At 42.1% G+C, this 16,612-nt stretch overlaps 7 protein-coding genes across 8 annotated transcripts; 5 read left to right on the forward strand and 2 right to left on the reverse strand.

Moving 5' to 3' along the window:
• Positions 1-368: 368 nt before the first annotated feature.
• On the forward strand, positions 369-1,138 carry LOC145696783 (mitochondrial pyruvate carrier 1-like). Its single transcript, XM_081773871.1, has 4 exons — positions 369-529; positions 658-779; positions 821-937; positions 987-1,138. The coding sequence occupies exons 1-4, from the start codon at positions 448-450 to the stop codon at positions 1,065-1,067; spliced, it is 402 nt and encodes a 133-aa protein (XP_081629997.1). The 5' UTR covers positions 369-447; the 3' UTR covers positions 1,068-1,138.
• Positions 1,138-4,681, reverse strand: LOC145696782 (acid phosphatase type 7-like). 2 transcript variants are annotated; one of them, XM_081773870.1, is made up of 7 exons: positions 4,523-4,681; positions 4,158-4,429; positions 4,010-4,099; positions 3,553-3,836; positions 3,216-3,501; positions 2,852-3,174; positions 1,138-1,235 (listed from the first exon to the last, which is right to left on the reverse strand). In XM_081773870.1, the coding sequence occupies exons 2-7, from the start codon at positions 4,340-4,342 to the stop codon at positions 1,153-1,155; spliced, it is 1,251 nt and encodes a 416-aa protein (XP_081629996.1). In that variant the 5' UTR covers positions 4,343-4,429; positions 4,523-4,681; the 3' UTR covers positions 1,138-1,152. The 2 variants fall into 2 exon arrangements, with proteins under 2 accessions (XP_081629996.1, XP_081629995.1); XM_081773869.1 differs by lacking the exon at positions 1,138-1,235 and adding an exon at positions 2,596-2,811.
• LOC145700604 (acid phosphatase type 7-like) lies at positions 1,242-2,607 on the reverse strand (the record flags this gene model as incomplete). Its single annotated transcript, XM_081777899.1, has 4 exons — positions 2,302-2,607; positions 1,981-2,258; positions 1,654-1,939; positions 1,242-1,611 (listed from the first exon to the last, which is right to left on the reverse strand). Coding segments are annotated over exons 1-4 (1,215 nt in total), but the record flags the coding sequence as incomplete, so codon positions are not given.
• Positions 4,682-4,932: 251 nt separating the features above from the next.
• Positions 4,933-6,689, forward strand: LOC145697969 (uncharacterized). Its single transcript, XM_081775176.1, has 7 exons — positions 4,933-5,028; positions 5,105-5,108; positions 5,250-5,555; positions 5,778-6,000; positions 6,118-6,182; positions 6,351-6,570; positions 6,620-6,689. The coding sequence occupies exons 1-7, from the start codon at positions 4,933-4,935 to the stop codon at positions 6,687-6,689; spliced, it is 984 nt and encodes a 327-aa protein (XP_081631302.1).
• A 1,215-nt stretch (positions 6,690-7,904) lies between these two features.
• Positions 7,905-9,051, forward strand: LOC145697970 (uncharacterized). The gene is made up of 4 exons (XM_081775177.1): positions 7,905-7,923; positions 8,084-8,299; positions 8,576-8,789; positions 8,976-9,051. The coding sequence occupies exons 1-4, from the start codon at positions 7,905-7,907 to the stop codon at positions 9,049-9,051; spliced, it is 525 nt and encodes a 174-aa protein (XP_081631303.1).
• Positions 9,052-10,152: 1,101 nt separating this feature from the next.
• Positions 10,153-11,759, forward strand: LOC145700414 (uncharacterized). Its single transcript, XM_081777678.1, has 5 exons — positions 10,153-10,460; positions 10,552-10,945; positions 10,989-11,192; positions 11,237-11,561; positions 11,620-11,759. Exons 1-4 carry the CDS (start codon positions 10,174-10,176, stop codon positions 11,528-11,530), a joined length of 1,179 nt encoding a protein of 392 aa, XP_081633804.1. The 5' UTR covers positions 10,153-10,173; the 3' UTR covers positions 11,531-11,561; positions 11,620-11,759.
• On the forward strand, positions 11,625-16,610 carry LOC145700412 (uncharacterized). Its single transcript, XM_081777676.1, has 9 exons — positions 11,625-12,031; positions 12,121-12,369; positions 12,419-12,797; positions 12,839-13,059; positions 13,106-13,536; positions 13,630-14,601; positions 14,670-15,086; positions 15,278-15,659; positions 15,755-16,610. The coding sequence occupies exons 1-9, from the start codon at positions 11,945-11,947 to the stop codon at positions 15,773-15,775; spliced, it is 3,159 nt and encodes a 1,052-aa protein (XP_081633802.1). The 5' UTR covers positions 11,625-11,944; the 3' UTR covers positions 15,776-16,610.
• Positions 16,611-16,612: the final 2 nt, after the last annotated feature.

The following is a 16,612-nucleotide window of genomic DNA, read 5'->3' on the forward strand; positions in this document are numbered from 1 at the left end:
ACGCTAAAATGACTCATTGTGTGATCATCTTAACAATTCTGAACAATTATTACATAACACTTGATCACTTATTGAAAAAAAATAATGTCCATTTTAATTTCTTCCCGATGATTTCGTGTTTTTCGAAATTGTTCCGAATTTATTTCGATAAAACTCTAAGAATTGACACCACTAAATCATGGTTTATGTCCTGTATAACATTTTTCATAGTCGACCAATTAAATCAAACGCTCATTCGCTTGGACACTCTTTCGCTTGTGTCCGTGCAAAAGAGCGTCCCGAGCATTTGAGCGCCTGAGCAAATGAGCGCGCACAGCATTTGAGTGTGCTCCAAAGTGGCCTTCGCCAAAGAACTGGCCAATCAGAATCGCTCTCGAAAGGAAAGCACTCTATTTCGGGCCTTTTTTACGATTTCAGAGATAAAAGCGAGAGGATATTGTTTTCAGAATGAGGCAGTTTTTTAATAGAGGATTCAACGGATTCCGAAATCAGTTTAGAGCTGGAAGAAGATTTAATGCTGAACAAGCAGGTTTAAATTTATTAAAACACCATAAATATTCAAAAAAAGAGACAGTTTTAATTAACAAAAATGATCGATTTACGGCGTTTGTTGCTCAAAAGACTGTATTTTTTACTGTATTTAACGGAAATATTCAGATAACTCCTTCAAAGCATGGAGAGACTACTTTTTCTCGACCCACTTTTGGGGTCCCGCTGCCAACTGGGGAATTCCCATCGCCGCTATTGCCGATTGTCAGAAATCGCCCGAGATCATTTCCGTGAGTCCTCTTCTTCCTCCCTCCATTCAAATCAATTCTAGCCCAACATGACTGCGTCCCTCATCCTCTACTCTGTGCTCTTCTCCCGCTTCGCCTGGATGGTTCAGCCTAGAAACATGCTCCTTCTCGCCTGCCACTTGACAAACACTGCTGCTCAGGTAAAAAATATCAACACAGCCTGTTTTTTCATCAAATTAAAAATTCTAGTGCACGCAAATGTTCCGCTACTACAACTACGAGTACAACGGTGGTAAGCAACAGCTGGCCAAGAAAAGTGCCTTAAAGTGACAAGTGACTTCAAACTTCTGTAATTTAATTTATCGAGAAAGCAATGAAAAAAATACAAGATTCATTCAAAAGAGTGAGTTTTTCTCTATTCAGAAATTTTTGTTATTTGAAATTGATCGATGATTTTTGGAGTTTCATCTTTGCTCCATTGCTTGATCGTCAAAGTTTCTAAAGAATCAAACTGTAACGCGAGGGAATGAAGCTCAAATTCTTGCCGTGAGAAGCCGTCATCGTGGTAAAGCTGTATTCTTCCAGTCTAACCGCGCTCCAATCGGGCCGATCGGTCATGTCCGTCGTGATATCTTCCTTGTTTCCAGGAGCTCCGGTAATAACATGCGTTACCCATTTTGGATTGTCGTACTTATCAAGCGGTTGTTTTTCGAACTGTTTATTGTTCAGCGGAAACATTCGTTCGTAAATATGAACATGTCCCCAGAAAGCAACATCAACTCCAAAGTCGTTGAACATTTTTTCCAATCCATACGGGCCTACTCTCAATGGATCGGTGTCTTCTTTACATTTTGCGGAGTTCGATTTTGCCTCACTAATTTTTTTAATAAAAAGAAACTCGATCAAGTCAATTCACCAGTACATAGGCCGATGACCAGTTGTAATGATCCAAGGGACATTTTTTCGATTTTCAGCTGCAGCTTTGAGATCTTGTTGAATCCAATCAAACTGGTCCTTGATGTTTTGCTCGGAAAACTGATCAGGGTAGAAGTACAGCTCTGTAGTGAAATGCAGTACATGGACGTTGCCATAGTCGTAGGAATAGTAGAAGGGGTTTGTTTTTGAGACAGAAGAGTATCTGCTTTCATAGTGTGTGAAGTTATACTTGCTCTCGTGGTTGCCAGGGATTGTCATGTACGGAACTTATTTCAATTAAAAACTACTGAAATAAAAGAAAGAAGACCTGATGAAGCAATTGGTTCGACCATATTCATGAATCGGTCTGCATTCTTGCCCTTGTCATCAAACATGTCATAGGCGAAGTCTCCAATGTGCCAGATCATGTCAGCATCTTCAGAGTCCACTAGACTTTTAATCGCGCCCAGGCATTGAGAATTCTCGACTCCGAAATCGCCATAAATCAGGAAAGTCTGCTCGTCTTCTGGCCCGCTGTCAGTTAATTCGAAGCTGTAGATTTTTCCGTCGTCAAGTTTGTAGTTGTAAAGACCGAAATTCAGATCACTACCAGAACAAAATGACAATCAATTTTTGTTCAAAGTCAAACCTCAAAGTAACAGTATGAATGTATCTTATTTCTGAAGAATCTTGAGGTTCGACGAATTTGGTGACATTCGAAAAGGCAACCTTCATCTCTCCTTGAGGGCCGATAACTTTCAACTGATAAAAAAACTCCATGGATTCCAACTCTGTCAACGATGTCCAAGAAAACGACCTCTCTTGTTTTCCAAGATAAGCCAAATGCATCTGATTAAAACCGGCTTCCAAGTCATTGATCAGCGAAATTTCCCTCGCAAACGAACTCAAAATTAACCCAAAGAAAAGCATCTCTTTTGACGCATTCAGAATTTTTTTGAAAGTTTATTTCAGAATTGCCAGAAACAGCTGCAATAATCCCAGGAGAGGTTTCAAAATATCATTTTGGTAACTCCTCGAAGCCATTTTATCGCGCGCTCGTACCAGCGAAGTTCGGACTTTTGCTCGGTCTTCGTAATTTGGAACTGATCGATGATCTTTGAGGTTTCATCTTTGCTCCATTGCTTGATTGTCAGCGTATCTAGAATACTTAGAATGGCGAACCTAGATATACTCTTTACCTCTAGCAGCAGTAAGAGTTGTGAAGCTGTATTCTTCCAATCTGACCGCGCTCCATTCGGGCTGATCTTTCATGTTCGTACTGATGTCTTCCTTATTTCCCGGAGCTCCAGTAATCACGTGAGTCACCCACTTTGGATTCTCGTATTTATCCAGCGGCTGTTTTTCATATTCTTCATTGTTCAAAGGAAACATTCGTTCGTAAAGATGGACATGGCCCCAAAAAGCAACATCGACGCCGTAGTCGTTGAACATTTTCTCCAATCCATACGGGCCGATTCTGACGGGGTCGGTGTCATTGACGCATTTGGAGCTCAATCGTTCGCTGAATTTAATTCTAGAGCTGGACCAGCTGAAATGCCTTACCAATACATGGGTCGATGACCAGTGGTAATGATCCAGGGATATTTGTCGCGATTTTGGTTGGCAGTCTTCAAATCCTGTTGAATCCAATTGAACTGGTCCTTGATGTTCTGTTCCGAAAACTGCTCCGGGTAGAAGTACAGCTCCGTGGTGAAATGAATCACGTGGACGTTCCCGTAGTCGTAGGAATAATAATAAGGATTTGTTTTGGAAACAGAGGAGTAGCGACTTTCGTAGTGGGAGAAGTTGAAATGGCTCTCGTGGTTTCCGGGAATCGTCATGTACGGCACTTAATTTCCCAATATTTTAGTATCAACCGCTTTAGTTTGTTTCCCCTTACTTGCAGCGGCAATAGGCTCAACCATGTTCATAAACAAATCCGTGTTTTGGCCATTGTTGTCGCACATATCATAAGCGAAATCCCCAATATGCCAAATCATGTCCAGATCATCCCCGAGCGTAATTACCATATTTTCGATTGCATCCAAGCACTGTGAGTTTTCGACGCCCATGTCTCCGTAAATCAGAAACATTTGCTCGTCATCGGGGGTGTTTTCATAAACATTGAAGTGGTACCAGTGATAACCCATTGGAGCGTAATTGTAATTACCGTATTTCAGATTGCTAATTTCAAATGAAAGAAAATTTTCAAGTCGAGAAGCCGCTTTTGCGGCTTCGAGTAATTTCAATAAAAGCTGCGCTTCCCGTGGCTTCTTTTATTAAAGAAGCTCGAAGCCGCAAGCGGCTTCTCGATTTTTAGGAAGTTTTTGACAATGAACAAGCCAAAGCAAATCTACCTGAGAACGACAGTATGAATGTATCGCTCTTGGGATTTGTCCTGAGGTTCAATGAAGGTAGTAACGTTGGAGTCGACCATCTTCATTTCCCCTTCCATCGGTTATTCTACTTTTTCTTTGCAAAAAAAAGCCGAAATGAAAACCGATTCCTTCTGGTCCAGGAACAGCAAGTTGATAAATAAACGTGATGGGGTCTTTCTCCGTCAAAGACGTCCACGAAACCGACCGTTCAAACTCGCTCAGGTACGCGACATGCATCTGGTTTACTCCAACCTTTCGATTATCAGATCCATCGCTGGCAAGAGCGCCCAAGAAGAACGCGAGGAGCAGCATTTTCTCTCTCCTTGTTTTTTACTTTATTTTAGGCGAGCGGCTTTATTTTGAGAACAGCTGCGCTCGTCTCAGAATCAACAAAACAGCCTGAACTTTCAGTCAACAACTTGTTGATAAAATAAGTTATTTTTTATTCAATGACATTTTTTCATAAATTTTTCGGTAAAAAATGAAACTTACCAGAAAAATGAATTATTTCATCAAAAAAAAAATGAAGATTTTTTTCCATGAATTTTCATTTTTCTTATCAAAAAAATTCTACAAGAGCTCAACAAAAAAACGATCTTCTTGAGCTCTTCAGAATAAGAAATCTCCCTTTTGGCTATCTTTGTAGTGGAAAGAAGCGTGGGATGGACCAATGAAAGAACGGCGCGCAGAGAAAATAATGTCTGAAAAAAATGTTCTAGAAAAACTGTGATTTTTTCTCTAGAATACGTCTTTCAGACTGCGAAATCAAATTGGGGAAGACATTGAAAGATGAAGATTTGCTTGAAATTTGCCTCATTGAAGACTAATAAGAAAAAACCTCGATTTCGGACAAATATCTATAAATTTCTTTCGATGATTTTCTCAATTTTCAACTGATTAGAATGGCACCGAAATTGACAGCTGAAGAAAGAGAGCTGAAAAGACGAAATGCGGCACGAAAAAAGCTAGAAAAACAGCTCGAAAAGGAGCAAAAACAAGTTACTATGAAAGGATCGGATACGAAATTTTAAGGGCCTCTCTACGATAATTCCGGCTTTATTAGGTTAATTTCAGTTAGGTTAGACAATAGACTCCACTTTTTATACAGAAAATTTTTTATAACAATGAAAATTTTAGTAGTGAATTTAAAAGTCCTGGCTCAGGTTTTTAACACAGGTCTCCAAGCCCAGATTTTAATAAGTTGAATATCTGAGGAAAGCGCATTGTTGGGAATACGGAATCGCGGAATATTCGGCAGAGCACTTTGTCGAGAGCGACCTGAAAAACTGCTCTTTCGATGCAGATGGAGTCAAAGTTTTCAACGGAGAGAAAGCAGTCGAACTTAGATTCGTCGAGTCGGCCGGTTGCCGCTACCCAAGTCTCAGAGTGAAGCGAAAGTGGCCAGAAATAGATGAAAACGCGCAAGAGATAGTTTACCAAGAGCTGGAGGAAGAGACTGTTTTTTGCTTTCGAGGACGAGTTCAGCAATTTGACGTTTTCGTTCAAGTTTGCCGGCAAAAACAAGGCTTGGGCTGAGAATAAGCATGATAAGTTTTGGTGCTCTTATTCTGGGCTCGGCAACCTGTTTCAAAAGCCTGAGTCAGGGCCTGAAAGAGCTTGAATCGAAGCCGCGAAAAACCATATGCAGCTTTTCATTCAAGCTCTTTCAGGCCCTGACTCAGGTTTTGGAGGCAGATTGTAGAGCCTAGCTCTTATTATTTCGCTCCCTTTTTGACCCTTTTAAAAGTTTCGTATATCATCGTCGATACAACGGAGAACAGAATTAATTTTGAAAAAAAATTGATCTCCTTTAATTTGAACGAAAATCTCGACGGGAAGTTCAAAGTTCTTCAAACCTCCAAGGACAGGACTTGGCTGGGCTGCACGATTTCTGCGATCAAGGCGATTCTAGAGGCCCCGAGCAAGAGAGAAAAAGACAAGGAGCACACTGAGATTGATAATAAAGTCAGGCACTGTTTGAAGTTGACTCTTTTAGAAGACATGGAAATAAAACTTTATCCTTGACTTTTTCTACGGTCAAGAGAGTTGAGTAATGCTTTCGTAACTTTCCTCAAACAGAAGAAAAGAATCACCTCATCGGAAGATTGCGACGCGCTGTTCAAGCGATTTTTACTGACTATTACTGGTATTCAAGGAAAAGGTTGAATAATCATTTTATGTTCCGTCCGAAACTGGTCTCGGCAACCTGCTTAGAAAACCTGAGTCAGGGTGTGAAAATATTGAAATATAGATCTTTCAGACCCTGACTCAGGTTTTCTACGCAGGTTGCCGATCCCAGCTAGAAAATGAACCCTTCACAAAGAAGTGCACATTCCATTGATCATCAAAGTCCTGCCAAACTTTCAAACTGCCCTTGCTATCGCTTCAGATGACATCCAAAAAACCCGCGCCTTCGAAAAACTGGCGAATTCCGACGTTGAACGAGGGGAAGGAGGTGGTGCTACCCACCAAAGATTTGGGCAAAAGCTCGCTAGAAGGGTCTTGACATTTTTCGACGAAAAGGAATGGATGATTTTTAAGTTTGAATATTCTAATTTTTGTAAGGAATAATTAAAATCCCCATAAAAGCCAATGTCAACAGTTCTTGATTGAGTACCTCGCAAAACTACTGATAAAAGAAATAATTTCAACCAACTAATTCGCTCGTAAAAAATACCATTTTTAAGAATGATCGTAGAGCTAATTGTCTTACTCGCTTCAATATTTGTTTTTCTTCAGTTCGTGAAAGGAAGGGGCGGAGAATCAAATTCTCCCACCCTAGAGGAAGCTGAACAAAAACTTGCGAAAAAAGAACTTGAGAAAGAAAAACTTGTCAAGAAATCAACAAGGAAAGGGGCGAAATCTCGGCGAAAGTGGAAGTGAATCTTTGTTGTTTTCACCCCAATTTAAAGCGCTCAAAAACCGACAGGCAAAAGCTTGAAAAAACTGAACCAAGCTTCGAAGAAACTCGACCACAAAGAATTTGAGCATGGACTTTTGACAAACACACTCAAGGGCCACACAAAGTGCGTCAACGACATTTCCTTTTCGGAGAATGGAAAGTTTATCGCAACATCTGACGGGGAAAGGTCCATTCTACTGTGGCCAACGAAAGAGCTTGGGAAAGGAAACACGTCGTACAGGTGCGATAGAAATTGTTATCAGGCGCGAGAGGTTGATAAACAATTACTGCTTGCTTGTAGCTACTGTATGTTCATTAGTAATTGTCATATTTGTCGATAGACGGATAAGTCTTGCTCTCCTATTCTACGCTAGATTTTGAAATGTGTAAATATTTGAGCCAATTTGGAAGTTATACAACTCGAGAGCTAACTCCTCTTGCCGCTCGTTATTTTCTTCTACGGGTCACTAGAGATCTTGCTTATGAAAAAATAGAGACAACGTAAACTTCTTCAGATACAACACCGCTCATGATCCAGCGTTGTCAGTCAAGTTTGCCCCGGATGGAAAATCGCTCTGTGCGATTTTGCAAAAAGAAAATACCGTGGCTTTATTTCAAGTTGCGAAGCAAGATGGTGGGTCGTACGAATTGAAGCACATTTCTAACGCTGTTGATTTTCTACCGGGCGCAGGAACTGTTCAGAAAATATTAAAAAAGACCTCTTTTCAACTCATTTTTGAACAAAAAAAAAGCGCTGAAAAGGGCAAAGATCGCAGTTCAATTTCAATCGGGCGTACAGGCGGGCTCCTTCCTGTACCACGAGTACTCCAACCACACTGTTGTCTTGTCAGATCTAAGAGGAAACCAGGAGCTCCATCGTTTTCCCGCTGCTTCTGGGTCGAATGGGAAAACGCTTCTCTCGCCCTGTTCAAAATTTGTCGTTGGTTTCGGAGATTCAGCGGAAATTAGAGGATGGGCAGTCTTGTTCAAGGTAAGCTGGAAAGTGCGAGAAGATTCATTCATAGATTGTTCAATATCGATAAAAATAAAGACCTAATAAAAGGAACATTTATGACTCAAAGTCAATAAGCAAGACTCAAGATTTGTAACTAGGATTACAAAGGATCTTCACGAATCAACCCTAATCCAAGCTAAATCTGAAGTGCCCTTTTTCCAAGAATTCCATTTTCAGAGTGGTTCCTATGCGAGTACGAAAAAGCTCCACTCCCTCTGTGGACATAAATCGAACGTCAGCCAAGCTGCCTTTTTCCCAGACTCGTCGAAGCTGATCTCGTTATCGGACGCGAGTGGCTTCAAAATCTACGACTTCAACAGCGCGGACTGGCAACGAGATGACACACCTCGAGGTCAGTTTAGACAAAAGGGCAACGTTAGTGGGCGTTCACGCAATCGATCACGAATTCTTTGAATAACTATTCATTCTAAGAGAGTAGCCTCTCAACAATTTCAAAGACCTTTCATCTGCATTTTCGATTTACAAAAAAGCCTTGTTTCATTAGAGTAACTTTCCTTATCTGAAAATTATCCAGAACTAGACTTTTATATCAATCCAAATCGTGGTATTTATTCAAGACGACCTCTCACGACCGTAATTTTTTTCTCACTAATTCCTTCTTTTTCAGAGGCCGAAGCATTCCCAAATCAATGGGGAGCCGTGGACTCAATCCTCATATCGCCAGATAATCTGATTCTCGCCCTGGTGCAGCACTCATCGATCAAGTTCATCTCCTTGCGGACCAAGGTGCTCGTGCTCGAGATCAAAGACATTTTCAACGGGGCAATAAAGAGCGTCGAATTCAGCCCAGACTCGGAACTTGTTGCGGTTGCTGGCGACCGGTTAGTAAACAAAATAAACCGCCAAAGGGGATGAGATCCCTACTTGCTAATTTTTGCTAATTCGACTTTTTGATGAGAGGAAAAATTAAGATGCGTTCGAATCTTCAAAAATCTTCCTGGACTAATCGCCCGAGCACACGAAGCCAAATCGAAGCTGATGAACCCCAACTGTAACGAAACTTACAGGAACCGGCTTCTGGCCGAACTCAAGAGCGACCAAAAGCAGATCAACGAGCTTCAAAAGCAGCTTCTCTCCAGCTGAAGCACCTGGCAAAATAAGCTAACGAAGCAGCTTTAAACAGAAGGGGGGAAGTTGTTATTAGAATCAATTAGCTATCATTTTTTCTGTAGAAGTATTTTTCACTTACTTAGAAATTCACTCAAAGTAGAAAGCATCCTATCATTCGTGCAATTCTCAAATAAAGATAATGCTATTTTAAATTCAATATTCATTGAAAAGACCATAATATCTTTAAAAGCACAGTTTTAAAAGACCATAAGGGTATCCCCCGGAATTAATTTTTAATGAGAAAAAGACCAAATGGGTTTTCACGGCGGATTTTTCGGTTTTTTGAATTTAGGAATTTCACGCTGACAGTACTGATAGTACGTGGGGATGGAATTTTAAGCTTTCAAGGTCAGACTGGACTCTACGCGCATTGATTGGGCGTTTCTTTGCCCATTCACCCGGCGCGTAGTAAATTTGGCTCCCTGTCCTACCGCCCGGCACCGTAGAATCACTAGCGAACAGATTCTCCCTTCCGCTTTTACCCGACTGTCGAGAAAATCAGAAGCATTTTTTGAAAGAATTTTGAAAAACGCACCTTCTAAAGAACTCAAAGAACGCTGCAAGTGCTCTTAGCCATCCTTTGAAAGAATTTATTTGTTAAAAGAAATTATTTTACAATAGTTGAGGATCCAACTTTTTTTTTCATTCGGTAAGGTCAAATTAGGCAATCAAGGAAAGGAGTGACCCTGAGTGAGGTCTATCGCCCCTGGGGCTTAGCAATTTGAGGGTTGATTAGTCTTCCCTCTTGCCATGTATTTTTGAGCAGAGAAATATCTTCACTCCAAGCTTCAGTCCACGAGTAACCCGGCCCTAGTAGAACTTCTGGACACCTCTTTTTGAATAATTATTCTGGGACGAATACTCCTTTGTTTTCATAGAACAAATATTTATCGTGGCGACAATAGTAAATTCGATCGCTCAGTAAAAAAATTCCAAGAGAATGACAATTTTTTTTCCGAGAAAAAAAATGAATTCAACGCAATAATGATAAGCTGATTCTTCCTGTTAGATTACTGTATCTTCGCACCTTCCCTAAGCTTGTGCTTTATCTCCTCGTATAATAAGTGGTTGTGTTTTAGAGTGATGTAGGTGTGAATGACGACCTGCGCGAACGCATTAGTAGAAGAAATCGGACTGTCGTCCGTCGGCGACGACCATGAAAGCGAAGACGATAACATAGATGATTACATCGACGACATCGAAACGATCGGAAATCACCGAAACATCGACGTCACCGTCTTTCTCGACGAGGAACTCCCCATCATCGAGGACGACGATGATGACGATGAGTTCGGCGATGACTACGTCGACGCGAATGATTGTGATGCGGACGGACGCAAATTACGCTTGTTTTCACCTGCGAATCAAGCAAAAAGGAAAAGCTCGCAAAACAGAAAATTCTCAAAATTAAGTTTTCTATCTTCGTTTTGAATCTTTAAAGTCGCAAATAATGAGCTTTGAAAACAGAAGAACGAAAAGTATCTCGATTGAATCAGCGCCAGTAGTGCTCCCTCTTACACCCCCAAGACGGTCGAGCTCACGGCGCTGCTCAGATTTTCTGAAGAACGCATTTAGTAGTACCCGCTCTAGTAGCACACCAAAAACCCCTAAACCCAAGGCGGCAAGAAGCACTCCAACAACGCGAAACAGTGCTCCTGCTCAGCAAAAAGTGACCATAACCAAAAGTGGTCGAAAATCAACAACAAAACCGAAGAAGGATGTATTTCTCCTTCCCGAAACGCGGCCTTATAAAAAACGAGAAAAGCCGAAAGCAAAGCCGCCAGTTACGGAGAAGTTCAATGCTCTGTACGCTGAGTTTCCAAAACTCCAGTCGCAAGATCCAAAAGAGCTTGACGACTTCTTCCGGGTAAAAGTCAGTCCACAAAACCCCCCTTTCAATTCCCTACTAGAAAATGGCGGCCAACGAGATTTCTAATTTCAACAAGACGAGCGACATGGTTTATGGCAGCGATCGGCCATTTATCGACAAAGCATGTGAGCTCGGACTCGTAGGCTACAAGATTCCAAGTCGTTTGACGGTCACGATGGTTTCCAAAAACTCGTTGTACAAATATGAGTTTCATGGATTGATTACGGAACTAAAGAAGATCAAGGTTAGTTACCCGGTCGATAGTCCTCATTTAAAATTCATGAAAAGGGATCGAACGGGACGCGAGGAAGAATACGCGTGAAGGAAATCGAGCCCCCTCCTCGCAAGCGCAAACCCAACACGGATCGAAAGCAAGTAATTCAGCCCGCTCCAACGCGGGTTGAAAAACTGCTGAGCAACGCGGCCAATGTCACCACCATCAAAAGCGACAACATGCAAAGCATCAACCTTGGCAATGCGACAACCGCCACGCCGATTGTCATCAACAACGGACAAATTCAGCTGGGAAACTTGAACATCACCACACTTGGTGGAGCGGGAGGAATCAAGTGCTCGACTTGAATCAGCTCTCTTCGCTGTTCAATAACGACGGGTAAGTTCCCCCAGAAGCGGATACTCCCCTTTTCTCTCGAATCTACCCTTTCTTTTAGAAAGCAACAATCCTTTCAAATCGTTCAAGCAGCTCCACAAGCTCAATCCGTTCAAGTCGTGCGCCCCGTCACCATCGTCCCCGTCCAGAATGTAACGACATTCCAAAACGTTACGACAGTCAAGCAAGTCGCAAAAGCAGAGCCGCAAGTGAAGAAACCAGTCGTGAAAGTAGAAAGAAAGATTCAATCTCCCTCTCCCGCTACCAGCGCGCCTGTTTCAGTCTCTGCCGCAGCCGCCAACAAAAATGAGGAGACAAAGAAAGAAGAAGTAAAATCCGAACCACCATGTGAAGAGGTCTACATCGACACGTCGGAGAAGCAACTTATGCCACCGCCTCCGACGCCGATAATGCCGAAATTGATGGAGGAAAAGATGCCAAAGCCGATTTTGCCTAATCTGGCACCTTCTCAGGCACGGTTTGAAATCGCCTCGCTAGTTGTTTTTACGATAATCGCGTCCCAGAATTAAAATAACACGATCGATTTTCAAACTCTGAAAAGGTCTTCAAAATCGACACTTCTTCTAACAGCTTTGAGCTCATGCCACCTCCTGCAATTCCAATAAGAAAACTGAGCATCAAAGACCGTCTGATCAAATCCCCCGAAAACCCGCCAAGAATTCCCAAACTCGAGCTGGTCCGGAAAGACTCGAAGAAGAGCGTGAAGGAGAAGCCGGAAGATAAAGTAATCGTTATCAAGCCGACCGAAGAAGAAAAGAAAATATTGGAAGAAAGTGAAGGCGAACTCGAGGTAGATAAAAATCGAGCCTTCAAATTCTATCAGTTTTTTTTTCTTTCAGATTCCAATTTTCAAAGATCGCGCGCTCGAGACGCAAATGATCATTGAACATTTGGACCGACAAGTCGAGGAGAAACTTCGACAAGAACGAGAAAGAGCACAAATGCGAATGAAAACGAGTAGCAACATCTTGAGAAGAAGCGATTCTAGCTCAAGACGATCAAGTGCCTCCCCCGTGCCAGCCAAAAACACCCTTCCCCAAAACTCAAACTCATCCAAACCCGCCTCAAACTCCCCCAAGAAAACCCCCATCACTGCGCCCTCTTCTGACAGCAGCCCAAAGAAAGTTGCTCCAAAACCCACGGAAAGGACTACACCGGTCAGCATCAAACCTACCATCATTGAAAACAATTCCACGATCATTAGATCCCTTCCTGACGGTAATAACCCCTCATTTATCCTTTCTAAATCTTTGGTTCAGGCTGTCAACTTCTACCTATCTTCAATCTGGCGCAAGCCTTCACGACCATTTCGGCGTCGAATATTATTACAGTAGTGCAAAGTAAACCCAACAAGGTGCCTATCCCTCAGAATACTTCTTCCTCAAAAATCGCTTCCGCGCCGAGTTCAACCCCCATTCAATCAACAACCGTTCAAAATTCGAATGTCGCAAGTTCTAAGCCGGCTCCTGTCAGTATTCAGGTAAGAGATAAAACATGCGCTCACCCACTTATTCCGTCGATTTCAGCCAAAATCGAGCAATAACCCGATTGAACACTCTATCAATCTCCTCAACAAAGCCAACCCTGGTGCTAATGAACATAAAATAACGCTGAAAATTGGCGGAGGGGACTCTCCCGTCGAATCCGAACCTGCCCGAGCTGACAATGCTGACCGATTCGTTTCGTTCAAGAAATCAGCACCCACTGGATCTGCAATAGTAGCCACAGCTGAATCTAACCCTTCAAAAGCTGCTGTGAGAAAACTCGACCTTGCTAAGAAAATTGAACCAGCAATTCAACGACTCAAGAACGCGCAAAAGAAAGAAGCTGGAGAAGAAAGTCAAACTGTCACGAAAATCCGTGTGAGAGCTGGATCTATTGGAAAGAACGTCCTAAAGACAACTGCTATTCAGAAACAAGTTTCGCCTATTATGAGACGTCCTACTATGCGAAAACGGTGAGTTAAAAGCGCGTTAAATTTACGAAAAAAGTCACATTTTTCAAAAAAAATCATTGAAAGAAAACCTCTGACCTTAACTTTGATCTTCAGGACGGAGACCTTCTCCGACGCTCATTACCAGGAACTGATGGGCGACAACAAGGATCCCGCCAATCGCAACGACGAGCAAGTGGAGTCCATCCGCAACTTCATTGCCGACACCATCGAAGAAAAGCGCCTAAACGAAGGTCAGAGCGCAGCCGATGAGAATGACGAGTTCGAAGACTTCGACATTGGTGATCTTGACGCGCCAGTTTTTATGGACAACATCCAGCCGGACGCGTTCTACGTCCTCAACGAAGAAGCGATTCAATCCGACCCGGACTACATCAAAAACCTTCTTCGAATCAACAACAACGGAATAATCTTACCTGACGATTCCTCGTCTCCTTCCTCTCCTGCCATTTCCAATGCTGATTCTCCTCTCTCTCCCTTCCTCGAATTCGACGAGAACAGCAACAGTTCCTCGGTCATCAAGCAAGAGGAAGAGCGCCCCTCTCCTCCGCTCAATCGGAACAGCCAATTGGACGCTGCATCAAAGCGAGCTTGTGATCACCCCGACAGTAGCCACACCGAGCCGAGAAGAAAAAGGCGGAAACCAGAGAACCCAGTCAAAATCGAAGAAGAGAACTCTCTTTCTTCTCACGTGCCAGCCGCCCACGAGCGCGAAGAGATGATCGGGCAGAATTACGATTTCTCGAGTTTTTCCAATTATGAAAATGAAGAAGAAGTAGAGATCAAAGAAGAGCCAATGGAATATGAAGAACAGGAGTCACAGATTACTCCTGACAGATCAGCTTTCATCGCTCAAATCGAAGAAGACATGAAACAGGAGGAGGAAAAATTCGACGTCGCTAAAGACATGGAAGACTCCGATTCTGACTCTCAATCTAGCGACATCTCGCTCTTCTCCGACATCGAAATGTACGAAGCCGAAGACGAGTTTGAAAAGGAACTACTTCTTTGGCGAGAGAGCGGGGAAGCAGACCACATTCGCAAGTTCGCCGAGAGGAGTTTCACCAGGTTTGAAAAGTTTCTTTTTCGCGAACTGTCGCGCAGACAATGACAACATCACATTCCCACATGTTCAGAACGCCTACGGATGAGCAAAACGCCGCGAATTTGGAAATGCTCAGAGCAGTTGGGAGAGAATTCGACAATAAATATCCCGCTCCTGAGAAGATAGAGAAGCAGAAGCTGTCGCCTGACTCAGGATTCGACGAAGAGTCAGAGCAAGAGGTGGAGAACAAGGAAGAGTACGGCGAGCCCCTGTCACCTGACTCGACTGCTTCTTTATCGCCCCCGCATTTTGCGGGAGAAAACGAGACTTTGGAGAAGCAAGCGAAAGAATCGAAAACACCTGACAGAAAACACATTAATCACACGAGTAATCACAGTAAGTTCTACGCGCCCAGCAAATTAGACACTCCTCCTGCTACTCCTCCTCAAAACACGATGATCACATTTGAACAAGAAAGAAATGCTGAAGATATTGAAGCTCTTGCTAGGTTAGTCGAAAAAAAGCAAAAATTTGTTCGAAAAGCTGGAAATTTTGGTCGAAAAATCGAAATTTTAGTCAGAAAAGTCGAACAATCGAGAATCTTTGGATGTCTTTCCTACGATTTTTCGACAATTTAGGTCATTTTCTAGCGTAAAAGTCGCAGAGAATCGATTTTCTCTACTGAATCTTTTATTCTAGAGTTCAAATGCTGGAGAAAATCGTGGATCTAGAAAGCTGCCCAAAAGTGCGTGACGTGTCGATAAGTCACGTGGCCCTGGATCGCTACAAAATAACGAAAAGAATCAGAACAAAGCAAAACGACCGGCGAAGAAATCATCGCAGCCTGCAGCGCGGCTTCGTGCTCCAAGTCACCGAGAGCTGCAGCAGCGCTGGCATCTACAACATGATCAAGGACTTTGCACAAGAAGTGAACATTAGATCGGTGCAAGAAGTAAGCACGCGAAAGCATCTCGTTATGCTTTCGACCGAAAGTGGAAAGGAGCGGTTTTACAAAGCTCTGAACGGAGTTAAAAGAAGCTTTGGATGGAAAATTCGTCCGGCTGATGAATCCATTTTACCGGTAAGAAACATCGAACAGATTGGCAGAATCTCGTATTATTAACTATGTTTAACACAGTAATTACTGTATTTACAGTTTGGTTATTAAAATTTTAGACTCTTTACGACCAGAAATGAAGAATTAGCAAAAAATTGAAGTTCAACTCACAAAAAAAAAACAAAAAAATATATTCTGCTCCGCTGCTCCTTCCACAAGCCTTTTTCCACGCCCGGGGATTTCAAAGTAAGCTGGCTTTAGTGAATTTTATTTATTTGAATGTATTGATAAACCGTTCTTTCTATCCTTCCTCAAGCACCTATTTATAGTGGTGAAAATGTAGCTCAATCTTATTTATTCAAACTTTTTTTCTGTAAATTTTGTAAATTGCAATTTCCTAAGTACATTCTTCCGGAAAAACTAATAGGCTCTTATTAATTTGAATGTATGCTGAGAAAACTAAGAAAAATCAACTACCGAATGATGCGTCTAGTAGCCGCAAATGTTGTGGTTAAAAACTGTTCTTGAAAACTGAATGAATCCAAATTCCTGGGCAGCCTGTGGGAGGGCAGATCTCGTCGAGCAAGCTTTCTTCTTTTTCTCCATTTGTATGTTAAAAACCCGACAGAAAAACACTTAGCTTATTACTATTTTATTTATTTCAATTTTAGCCTCTATTGTTTCTGAATCATTTATTCAAATTTATCCTTTTGATTTCAAAATTTCCAATGTCCAAGTTTTAGAATTTTCAAATTTTCCGTCTCTCTTTCATGATTGCGGGGGCTTCAGAATAAGGCTCCGCCGTCAGGATTGGAACCTCCTTTTACCTGAAAATATTCCTTTTTCTACCATTTATTGACTGATACTGACGCTTATTTATTCTGATTTTCTTCCCTGACAAGTAGTTCTTTCTCTGTCTTTTCTGGTTTTACAATTTCAAATGAAAGAAAGTTATTGAAAGTTACAAATATTCGAAT

The sequence above is a fragment of the Oikopleura dioica genome, chromosome 2 (genome assembly GCF_907165135.1).
Source record: "Oikopleura dioica chromosome 2, OKI2018_I68_1.0, whole genome shotgun sequence".
Taxonomy (NCBI): Eukaryota; Metazoa; Chordata; class Appendicularia; order Copelata; family Oikopleuridae; genus Oikopleura; species Oikopleura dioica.

What these genes read in the sequence shown, in the direction of transcription:
- LOC145696783 (XM_081773871.1), top strand. Translation starts at nt 448, where the DNA reads ATGAGGCAGTTTTTTAATAGAGGATTCAACGGATTCCGAAATCAGTTT. An exon ending in ATTTAATGCTGAACAAGCAG is followed by an intron (nt 530 to 657) that starts GTTTAAATTTAT and finishes GGAAATATTCAG; the next exon opens with ATAACTCCTTCAAAGCATGG. An exon ending in TGACAAACACTGCTGCTCAG is followed by an intron (nt 938 to 986) that starts GTAAAAAATATC and finishes TAAAAATTCTAG; the next exon opens with TGCACGCAAATGTTCCGCTA.
- LOC145696782 (XM_081773869.1), bottom strand. Translation starts at nt 4,342, where the DNA reads ATGCTGCTCCTCGCGTTCTTCTTGGGCGCTCTTGCCAGCGATGGATCT. An exon ending in ATTCATACTGTCGTTCTCAG is followed by an intron (nt 3,837 to 4,009) that starts GTAGATTTGCTT and finishes ATTTGAAATTAG; the next exon opens with CAATCTGAAATACGGTAATT. An exon ending in TGAGCCTATTGCCGCTGCAA is followed by an intron (nt 3,502 to 3,552) that starts GTAAGGGGAAAC and finishes TGGGAAATTAAG; the next exon opens with TGCCGTACATGACGATTCCC.
- LOC145697969 (XM_081775176.1), top strand. Translation starts at nt 4,933, where the DNA reads ATGGCACCGAAATTGACAGCTGAAGAAAGAGAGCTGAAAAGACGAAAT. An exon ending in AGTTTGCCGGCAAAAACAAG is followed by an intron (nt 5,556 to 5,777) that starts GCTTGGGCTGAG and finishes CCCTTTTAAAAG; the next exon opens with TTTCGTATATCATCGTCGAT. An exon ending in GAGATTGATAATAAAGTCAG is followed by an intron (nt 6,001 to 6,117) that starts GCACTGTTTGAA and finishes ACAGAAGAAAAG; the next exon opens with AATCACCTCATCGGAAGATT.
- LOC145697970 (XM_081775177.1), top strand. An exon ending in ACGAGATGACACACCTCGAG is followed by an intron (nt 8,300 to 8,575) that starts GTCAGTTTAGAC and finishes CTTCTTTTTCAG; the next exon opens with AGGCCGAAGCATTCCCAAAT. An exon ending in GTTGCGGTTGCTGGCGACCG is followed by an intron (nt 8,790 to 8,975) that starts GTTAGTAAACAA and finishes CGAAACTTACAG; the next exon opens with GAACCGGCTTCTGGCCGAAC.
- LOC145700414 (XM_081777678.1), top strand. Translation starts at nt 10,174, where the DNA reads ATGACGACCTGCGCGAACGCATTAGTAGAAGAAATCGGACTGTCGTCC. An exon ending in AGCTTGACGACTTCTTCCGG is followed by an intron (nt 10,946 to 10,988) that starts GTAAAAGTCAGT and finishes ATTCCCTACTAG; the next exon opens with AAAATGGCGGCCAACGAGAT. An exon ending in CGGAACTAAAGAAGATCAAG is followed by an intron (nt 11,193 to 11,236) that starts GTTAGTTACCCG and finishes ATTCATGAAAAG; the next exon opens with GGATCGAACGGGACGCGAGG.
- LOC145700412 (XM_081777676.1), top strand. Translation starts at nt 11,945, where the DNA reads ATGCCACCGCCTCCGACGCCGATAATGCCGAAATTGATGGAGGAAAAG. An exon ending in AAAGTGAAGGCGAACTCGAG is followed by an intron (nt 12,370 to 12,418) that starts GTAGATAAAAAT and finishes TTTTTCTTTCAG; the next exon opens with ATTCCAATTTTCAAAGATCG. An exon ending in CATTAGATCCCTTCCTGACG is followed by an intron (nt 12,798 to 12,838) that starts GTAATAACCCCT and finishes TCTTTGGTTCAG; the next exon opens with GCTGTCAACTTCTACCTATC.